The sequence below is a fragment of the Grammomys surdaster genome, unplaced genomic scaffold, assembly GCF_004785775.1.
Source record: "Grammomys surdaster isolate TR1022 unplaced genomic scaffold, NIH_TR_1.0 204, whole genome shotgun sequence".
Taxonomy (NCBI): domain Eukaryota; kingdom Metazoa; phylum Chordata; class Mammalia; order Rodentia; family Muridae; genus Grammomys; species Grammomys surdaster.
This window is the reverse complement of record NW_021604649.1, coordinates 1,574,491-1,583,372: the sequence shown is the minus strand read 5'-3', so window position 1 is coordinate 1,583,372 and position 8,882 is coordinate 1,574,491. Positions and strand designations below refer to the sequence as shown.

Sequence of the window (8,882 nt, the reverse complement as noted above, 5' to 3'; positions counted from 1 at the left end):
GTCCGATCCGGGTCTCGAACCACGGAGTAGCACACCACGCAGGCGCAATATGATCCGTTCCACGGGCATGCTCGCGAGAGGTGTGGTTTGCACCCGAAGCGCATGTGGGCGGACAAGATCCGTGTTGTGGGCTGGACGTGGGCGGGCAAATTAAGATGCTCAGTCCAATGGAAAAGCAGGGATCAGGTGCCCGGGGCCACACAGGTCGCCGGGAATTTGGCGGTGTGAGTCAAGGGCGGAGTTTGAAAAGGGGGCAGTGCTCAGTAAGTAGGGACGGAACGATTGGCCAGCGGCGATGGCTGGGCGGGAGTTGGGCGGAGGCTTGGAACCGGCTGAGGGAGCTTGGTTAAACGGTAGGCATCTGGGAAGGGGGTGGGGTCTGAAGGATTCTGATCGAAAGGGGCAGTCCTCGGAGCCGAGGGGCGAGGGGAAAAGCTCGGGGCGAGATCTGCGAGCGTGGAAGGTGCGGTTTCGGCCCTCCAGGAGGTGGAGTTGAGTGAGTCTTTAAGTGTGCTGCCGAGGCCGCGGCAGCCTGGTCTGGTGGACTAGAAAGGTGGGTGATCTATCTGGGGAGATAGACTGAAGCAGGCAGGTTGCAGAAGCCAAGCGTTCCAGGCGCAGATTAGAGGTATGAAAGGATGTGGGAAGTGGAGGGGTCGGGGGCGGTGATTGGATAGGGCAGGCCTTAGAAGAGCCTGATTGAGCCTGAGGTTACCTCATTTAGTGAATAGGCAAAATGAGAAAAGAGAATCGGATGAAAGCAGCAAGGTCCAGGGGAAACGGACAAGACCAGGTTTCCTCTAGCAGAAGATGGCCTTGGGAGGCGGGGTTTAGAAGGCTCGGGAATGGAACAGGGTGAAGGCAGCGATCTAGAATAGGGGGCGGGGCCTGGCAAGGGGCAGGGATGTGGGGTCCTCTGGACGCTCCAGCCGCCTCACTACCAACTACACCTTTGCTAGAGCCGTTCCAGGAGGCTCTTCAGCCATGACCTCCACCGGCCAAGATTCTTCTACCAGGCAGCGAAAGAGTAGGCACAATCCCCAGTCTCCTCTTCAGGACTCCAGCGCCACCTTGGTGAGGCCCCAGACTGGCCCTGATGGGGAGGGTGGGGGGACGAAGCCAGCCAGCCATGTCCAGAGTCTGAGTCTTCTCTCTGATTGGCAGAAGCGTGGTGGTAAGAAGGGTGCTGTACCCCACTCCAGCCCCAATCTAGTGGAGGTAAAGAAGAAAGGCAAAATGAAGAAACTCAGCCAACCAGCTGAAGAAGACCTAATCATGGGGCTTCAAGGGCTGGTGAGAGAGGCCTGGCTGCACTTTGGCCTTCTTTACCAAACAAAACAGTGATTGCCCCCGTCCTGGATGATGTCAGGTGTTTTCTCTGATTGGAGTCCTGAGTAAATCTGTGTTTCTCTTCTTTGTCCCTGCAGGATCTGAACCATGAGACAAAAGTAGCAGTTGGTACTGGATTGGTATTTGATGAGCAGCTAAATGACTTCCACTGCCTTTGGGATGACAGGTGAGGCTGGCACCTCCAAATTGTCCCCAAACTAGAAAATGTACATAATTTTCCCTCTCGTCTCACAAACAAGAGTGAATCTTATTCTAGCCTGTAGTCTGGAAGCAGATGATTTAGGGAAGTGGGGAGCATTCTTGAAAGCATCTCTTTTAAGCCAATAAACAGTTGAGTGTCTACTGTGTGCAAAGGGTTAGTGATAGATGTGACCAACATAGAAAAGTCCCTTCTCAGCTAACCGATGAGTATGAGGGGACATCATTAAACACCCAACAGCACTATAAACTGTTCAGTGAGGATGAAAGAAATGGAAATCCATGTGGTTTTCCTTTGAGACAGAATCTGTCTCTGTAGCCTAGACTATCCTGGAACTCACTGTGTAGTCTACGTCAGCCTTAAACCTTTGATGAGCCTCCTTTCTTAGCAGCTTGAGTGCTGAGGTTTACAGGCATGAGCTACTACACTTGGCTAGAAGTGCTTGTTAGAGGACCCTGGCCTAGCTAGCATGAGCCTTCCTTGAGAATGAGACATTTATGCTGAAACACACCTCTCATTTGTTTTACTTCTCAAAGGAATCTGTTTATTCTCTTTGGCTCTGTCTTCAAAATACATTCACTATCTGACTTCCTACTGGTCCCCTGCCTCCACATTGAAGCCTAAAAAATACATTTGAGATGACATTTCTTTTCTTAAAATATTTCAAGGCCAGAGCTTTGCTCTTAAGGTAAAGTCAGAATTCCTTATCCTGGCCTCTAAGGTTCCACGTGATTTGGCTTCCTGTCACCCTTTGTGACCTGTTCAGCCAGGCCTCTCCTTGTGTGCTTCAGTTCACTTCACCCACACTGACCACTGTCTCTTCTTTTAGTGTGCTAGGCACCCTCTAGCCTTGGGTCTTTACCCTTGACTGATTTCCTCTTTCAACTTTCACAACTGTGGACACTCACAGAAGCCTTTGACTGGCCACCACCTCTCTCACATCTGTTCTTAGCTATCTTACTAGCCCCTGCCATTGTCTGTTAATCATTACACTGATATTTACAAACATAGTAGCCGTCTCCCCTAGCCCGAGACCTAAAACTCACGGGTGTCAGGAGGCTTTCTTTTATGGTACGTTTGTTGCAAATACAGCAGTAAACAACACTGCCTTCAAAAGTATCCAAGAGGTGACCTCCACGGTGTTAGCTGGGGGCGGGGGGAGCGTAGGTGGGAGGGAGAGGAAAGTTTGACTAGAAAGGGTGCTTCCTTTTGGAATACAATAGCTAGGGCAGGTATTGGTAACATTTGAGTAAAGATACAAGGGGTGGGGGGAGGCTGAAGGACTGAGCCATGAGTCATGCTGAAAAGAGTTCCAGGCATGAAAGACAGTTGAAGTCCTTGGGCCTAGCTGACGGGAATGTGGTTTAATTGAAGACCAAGGAACAGGGAAACAAGGTGAAAGAGGAGGGGTGTGGTAAGAAAGAGCTAGAATAGGGATGGGGGCAGATTTGGTTTTTTTTTTTTTTTTTTTGTTTTAAGGGCCATCTGGGTATGATGAAAAGTTTGGCTTCTACTGGGAACGGAGTCGGAACTACAAAAGGGTTTTGAGTAGAAGTCTAACCACTGGTTGGCTGCAGTATACAGGATGGGGCTGTTGAGGGAATAAGTGAAGTAGGGAGGGGTTCTGATAAAGGTGATGGAGCAGGCAAAGTGGACGGCATGAAGGGTAGTGGGGAGGAAAGTGGTATTTCAGAAACAGCAGGAGGACAGGCTGAGGAGCAGCTATAGGAGGGAGGGCGGGAGATGGGAGGAGAGCGGCCACACTCCCTAGTGTTTCTGCCTCTTTTGTGTATGTGTGACTTCATCTCCACCTCTCAGCTTCCCCGAAAACCCCGAGCGACTCCATGCCATCAAAGAGCAGCTGATCCTGGAAGGCCTCCTGGGCCGCTGTGTGTCCTTTCAGGTGAATCCTCCACAGCCTTCAGATCGTGGGCGGGGAACTGGCAGGACCTAGGCCTGGCCTGCACTCTAGCCCTTTTCTTCCTTGTTTTCTCCCCAGGCCCGATTTGCTGAGAAGGAGGAGCTGATGTTGGTTCACAGGTGAAGACTTAAGAGCTTGGGAGGGTAGGGAGGAAGATACCCAGGCCCAACCAGGACAGACTGAATGCTTCAGGAAAGAATGCCATAGACTCTGTGGCCAGCCTGGTCCCTGAGCCTCTCTAAATCTGTCATTGCTAAAAAACCCAAGTTCCAGCCAAATGTGATGGTGCATGCCTGTAATCCATCACTTGGGATGTGAAGGCAAGCGAATCAGGAAATCAAGACAGCCTTAGCTACATAGCAGATTTAACTCAGGTTTATGAGACCCTGTCTGAAAAAGCCTTCCAACCCCTAAAGAAAAGAAATCTTAACTCCTCCAGGAGAGTCAATGTGTGTATCAGGTACCTGACAGCATCTTAAGCCTGTGAAGGGTTAGTGTTATTATAGTCTGGTTCGTTAACTGAAGGTAGATACTTGCCAGAATGACCAGGAGGGTTCTGGAAGCTATAGAAACTCCAAGGAAGTAGGCTTGGTATAGCGTGGCTCACGGAAAAACTAGCTTGGCAGAGAGAATATCTGAGCTGAGTTCCAAGAGGCAAAATGGTGGGTGAGTCCAGCAAAGAAAAGGGCTGTGCAAAAGAAGATTGAACAGAACTGTAACTATATAGCCAGAGGCCTAGAAGTACAAGTCGATGGCTGTCTCAGGGAACTAAATATATAACTGGAGATGGGGGGGGGGTGTAGAGAAGAAAGAGGGACTGTGGCCTGGATCCCAGCTGAAGCCCTAGGTTAACTATGGAGGCCTGATTTGACATGAGGTTTGGTTTTTAGAAGGTATGGCTGTAGAGGGACCAGGGCTGTAAAACCTCTCCTCTATCTTGTGTCCCCAGTCTGGAATACATTGATCTGATGGAGACAACCCAATACATGAATGAAGGAGAACTTCGAGTATTGGCAGGCACCTATGATTCGGTTTATCTGCATCCGGTATGGATGAGAACTGTGGGGTCAGGGTGTGGCGGCAAGTCTGGGATGTCCCCCACATCCATGCCAATGTTACTGTGGGAAACAAGCTAAATAGATAGGGCAATGCTTTCTCTCTTCTCTTTCTCTCTAACTCTTTCTCTCTGGTTTTCCATGGTCTCCAGAACTCATATTCATGTGCCTGCCTGGCTACAGGCTCTGTCCTCAGGCTGGTAGATGCAGTCATGGGAGCTGAGATTCGGAATGGCATGGCCGTTGTCAGGTAGGACTCTCAAGCATTTGGCTTCTTATGTTTTTTTTTTAAAGCATTTCCACATAGTGGTACATGGAGGTGCATGTCTGTAATACCAGTACTTTGGAGGTGGATGTTAAAGGAAGTCTCGGGAATTCAGGGCTAGCCTTAACTCTATAAATATATATAAGATATTTTCTCGAAATTCACGAAATAGAAAATATAGTAACTCAGGTATTGTGTCTTCGTTTCATGTGGTTGAAGATTCAAGAGTCAAATGGTACAAAGGCGGGGGGGAGGAGTTTCCAATAAAATTCTCTCTCCTCTTTGTTGATGGACTCCTGAAAGAGGCCCATTGTCACCAGTAACTTCTGTGTCCTCTCTCAGATAGTTTTACTCAATTAGTAAGTAATAAGTATCACAGTTCATTGATTCACGGGCATATATTTCTTTTCTATCTGGAACATCTTGAAATCCAGATGCACCCAACAATGCGTGGCATCTCAGGCTTTAGCCGGTGGCATTTACTGTTTCATTGTTGCCCATGGAAGGTCAGAACATCTTGGCACAGCTGACTTCCTAGAACTGATAAAAATGCAGAAGATAGCTTTTGTCCTCCTCAGCCCCTTTTAACCACCACGGGCAGTAAGCACACGACACACTCCCTTCCATACCGTGCTTTTTAAAAAATAAAAAATAAAAGAAAGAAAAGAAAAAAACTTGCACATCTTTTAAAGCTGTCTCTTAACAGTATTTGGGTTACACTCAAGTGAGATGCCATTGTACAAACATACTTTGATGGTAATCTCTCCCCATGCTGCTGGGAATTTTAGTTCTCTTTTGAGTTGGCTGCTTCAGATGCCAGAGCAAACACCAGTGGTACATTTCTAAAGACAGCATAGGTCTCAGGTAAGCCCATGTAGCAAAATGACTGGGTATGAAAGAAGAGGCACGGATACCTTCATGTTTCTGAGCTCCCTATACAGTCTAGGCAGGCCTTGAACTATATAGCTCTCTTGCTTCAAATGCTTTCTTTGAGTGTTAGTATTCCAGGCACATGCCACAATGCCAAATGGGTGTGTGGGTTATGTTGAAATCTCCTTTGAGGAGAGAGTGTTGGTTTGGGGGGGGGGGGGAAGATGGCGCTTCAAAAGCCAGCTAGCAGAGTTACAGAATCTCTACTAGAAGAATTGGGAACAAGGGAAAGTCCGTCTCTGTAGGGGAAGACTCCCAGATGTGTAGCCTTCCTTTTCCTGCTTAGGCCTCCTGGACACCATGCTCAGCGCAGTCTTATGGATGGGTATTGCATGTTCAACCATCTGGCTGTGGCTGCCCGCTATGCACAAAGGAAGCACTGCATTCAGAGGTCAGTAGCAACTGAAAGATACAATGTGGGTAGCATGGAGTGGGCAGGGGGATGCTATGGTCTAGGTTGTTCCTCTGTATTTCACTTGGTCCCCTGGCCCCCTGGCACAGAGCTCTCCTCTCTCCCGCTCACAGGATTCTCATCGTGGACTGGGATGTGCACCATGGTCAAGGAACCCAGTTCATCTTCGACCAGGACCCCAGGTATATCCCATGTCCCACCCAAAGGACTGGATTCTTAACTCCTCCTAATCATCAGGCCCTGCCACAGGGGCTAGGAAGCCATTCACATTCAGTTGTGCTGGAACCAGACTGTGTACTGCTTCCTTGTTGTCTGCTGTCTCCTAATTTCACTCTGAAGCAGGAACTGTGGCGTTCCCATTTCACAGATGGTCAGACAACGTGACAGGTTACAGTGTCAGGCAGAGATGTGAAAGGCGTGGGATTTGACTTAGTGTTTAGAGATCTTGTTCAGCAATTTACCCCTGAGCTGGAGGCGACCTCAGATTAGTGCTCTGTGTTTTCAATTATGACAACACTTCAAACTATTCTTAAAAATTAAATAGTCGAGTGACAAGGTGGCTCAGGAGGTAAAGGTGCTTGCCTGACAACCAGAGTTTGATCCTCAGGACCCACGTGGTGGAATGAGAGAGAACCAACTCCTGCAAGTTGTCCTCTGATTTCCATATACATAGCATAGCATACACAGTCCCTCCCCATGACAGTTTAAGTTATAGCCTGTTTGTATGCATATATAAATATTATTAATAATACACTACCGACGGGCTATTCCTTCACATGTTCACTGGCTTTATTTTATATAATGGTGTACTAGGACACAGTTATCAATGTTGGTTCTAGAAAAAGATTTTATCCTCTGTAAACCCCTTGAAGAGTTGGGCATGCTGGTGCATATACTTTTAATCCTAGAACTTGAGAGGCCATGGCAAGTGGATTCCTGTGATGAGGCCAGCCTGGTCTATAGTTTGAGTTCCAGGATAACCAGGGCTACACAGAGAATCCCTGTCTCGAAAAACCAAGCAAACAAAAAAGGCTATAGAGGATTTCATTGCATTACTATTCCTGGTATATAAGATACTTCCTAGTTTTTGCTATTATAGACAGTTCTACTAGAAATATTGTTATATAATTTTCATCTCTGGTTATGTCTGTGCAATGAATTTCTTTGTTGTTATGTTTGTTTTCTCCAAGACAAGAGTTTCTCTGTGTAGCCTTGGTTGTCCTGTCACTCTGTAGACCAGGCTGGCCTCGAACTCACAGAGATTTTGCCTGCCTCTGCCTCCTCAGTGCTGGGATTAAGGGCATGCTCTACCAGTGCCAGCATGTACAATGAATTTCTAATAGTAGATTGCCGAGTCAGACAGATCAACATACTTTAAGGTCTGGTACATGCTGCCAAATTTTACTCCAGAAGGGTACCAGTGTACCCTTCCTATAGAAAAAAGTCCTTGCTGCTAGGTGGGTTTATATCATAAGCAGTAGTTGTTTTATCTGGCCTTTAATCCAGTTTATTACATGGAATCTATGTCTCTCCACTAGATCTTCTGCTCTTATGGCCTTTGATCCTGTCTAGGTGCTTTCTTCTTTAAACATTGCTTTCCTATTTCCCAACACTTGGTCCATGACACTTGTCTTTTCCCCTTGTGTCAGAATTGTCTGTCTTGTTCTCTGAAAGACTTTCAGTTTTCTTTTTCCTGTATGTTATCCCACGTGAACTCTAAGTTCCCTTAACTTCTCCTTAGCAGGGCTTGACATTTTATGTCCGCTGCCTTACATCTCTCCTTGATCTTTACAAACGTTCTTCTGTTAGATCTTTGATAATTACTTTATTTTCTCGGACTCCTTCTAAATGTTAAGCTTCCTGAGTTGATCCTTTATGGTATTTTTTTTCATTTTGTTTTTAAGTGGGGGACAGGAGGTATTTCTCTTTGACACTCCAGGGCCAGGGGAAGTATGTAGCTGTCTTGAGATGACAGTTTTTTTCCTGTCTGCCCATGGAGTCTACATGCTGGAGGTTCAGTCATTAGAGTCTCAACTCTGCCTCTCCCACTTGGATGCCAGGGAGCCTAAGACCTTTTCCACGTCTGCCTCCTCTAAATGGATCTCTTTTGTTTCTTTACTACACAGTTTTAAGGTGAAGGCTCATCTAGTCCACTTTATTCTTGAAGCTTTAACTTAGTTTTTATCTTCTCTCTCTTCAGTTCTGACTTCCTGCTCTAAACTCTCAGTCTTAAGGGTTGCTCTAGGTCTTTTCATTTTTCTTTCTTTCTTTCTTTCTTTCTTTCTTTCTTTCTTTTTTTTTTTTTACTTTGAACTCCTTCTTGCTCCTACTGACTCTACCTCCTATGTTCTGGGATTAGACCATGTGCCACTAGGCTTGGTTTATATGACACTAGAGACAAAATCTAGAGCCATATGCATTCTACCAACTGGGCTATATCCCAGCCCTGCATGGCTTTTTCCAAATAAATCTTTAATTTTTTTAAAATTATGTCAGTGTTATTTTGCCTCCCTCTATGTCTGCACCATGTGCATGGCTAGTGCCCTTAGAAGCCAAAAAAGGACATCAGATTCCTTGGAAGTTGACTTTAATTCTGTTTGAATTATATATTTGGACATTTGTTTGTTTGAAATATGGTTTTACTGGTATCGCCCAAGCTGGCTTTGATATTCCTCTCTCTAGTCCAGACTGGCCTCTAACTTGAGATCCTCCTATCTCAGGCACTATCCCTAGGTTACTTTTTTTTTTTT

The 8,882-nt window shown here is 46.5% G+C and overlaps 1 protein-coding gene across 4 annotated transcripts in view; it reads left to right on the top strand.

The window, feature by feature from the left end:
• The first annotated feature begins 312 nt into the window (after positions 1 to 312).
• Hdac6 (histone deacetylase 6) overlaps positions 313 to 8,882 on the top strand; it is a 22,126-nt gene continuing 13,556 nt past the window's right edge. The window contains exons 1-10 of one of the 4 annotated variants that reach the window (XM_028770794.1): positions 313 to 553; positions 960 to 1,074; positions 1,165 to 1,293; positions 1,428 to 1,516; positions 3,368 to 3,452; positions 3,549 to 3,589; positions 4,420 to 4,516; positions 4,678 to 4,775; positions 6,007 to 6,111; positions 6,246 to 6,314. In XM_028770794.1, the coding sequence (XP_028626627.1) occupies positions 985 to 1,074; positions 1,165 to 1,293; positions 1,428 to 1,516; positions 3,368 to 3,452; positions 3,549 to 3,589; positions 4,420 to 4,516; positions 4,678 to 4,775; positions 6,007 to 6,111; positions 6,246 to 6,314 (803 nt within the window). In that variant the 5' untranslated portion in view covers positions 313 to 553; positions 960 to 984. Of the gene's footprint in view, positions 629 to 959; positions 1,075 to 1,164; positions 1,294 to 1,427; positions 1,517 to 3,367; positions 3,453 to 3,548; positions 3,594 to 4,419; positions 4,517 to 4,677; positions 4,776 to 6,006; positions 6,112 to 6,245; positions 6,315 to 8,882 lie in introns of those variants that run through there. The other 3 variants (XM_028770795.1, XM_028770796.1, XM_028770797.1) reach the window with 3 other exon arrangements.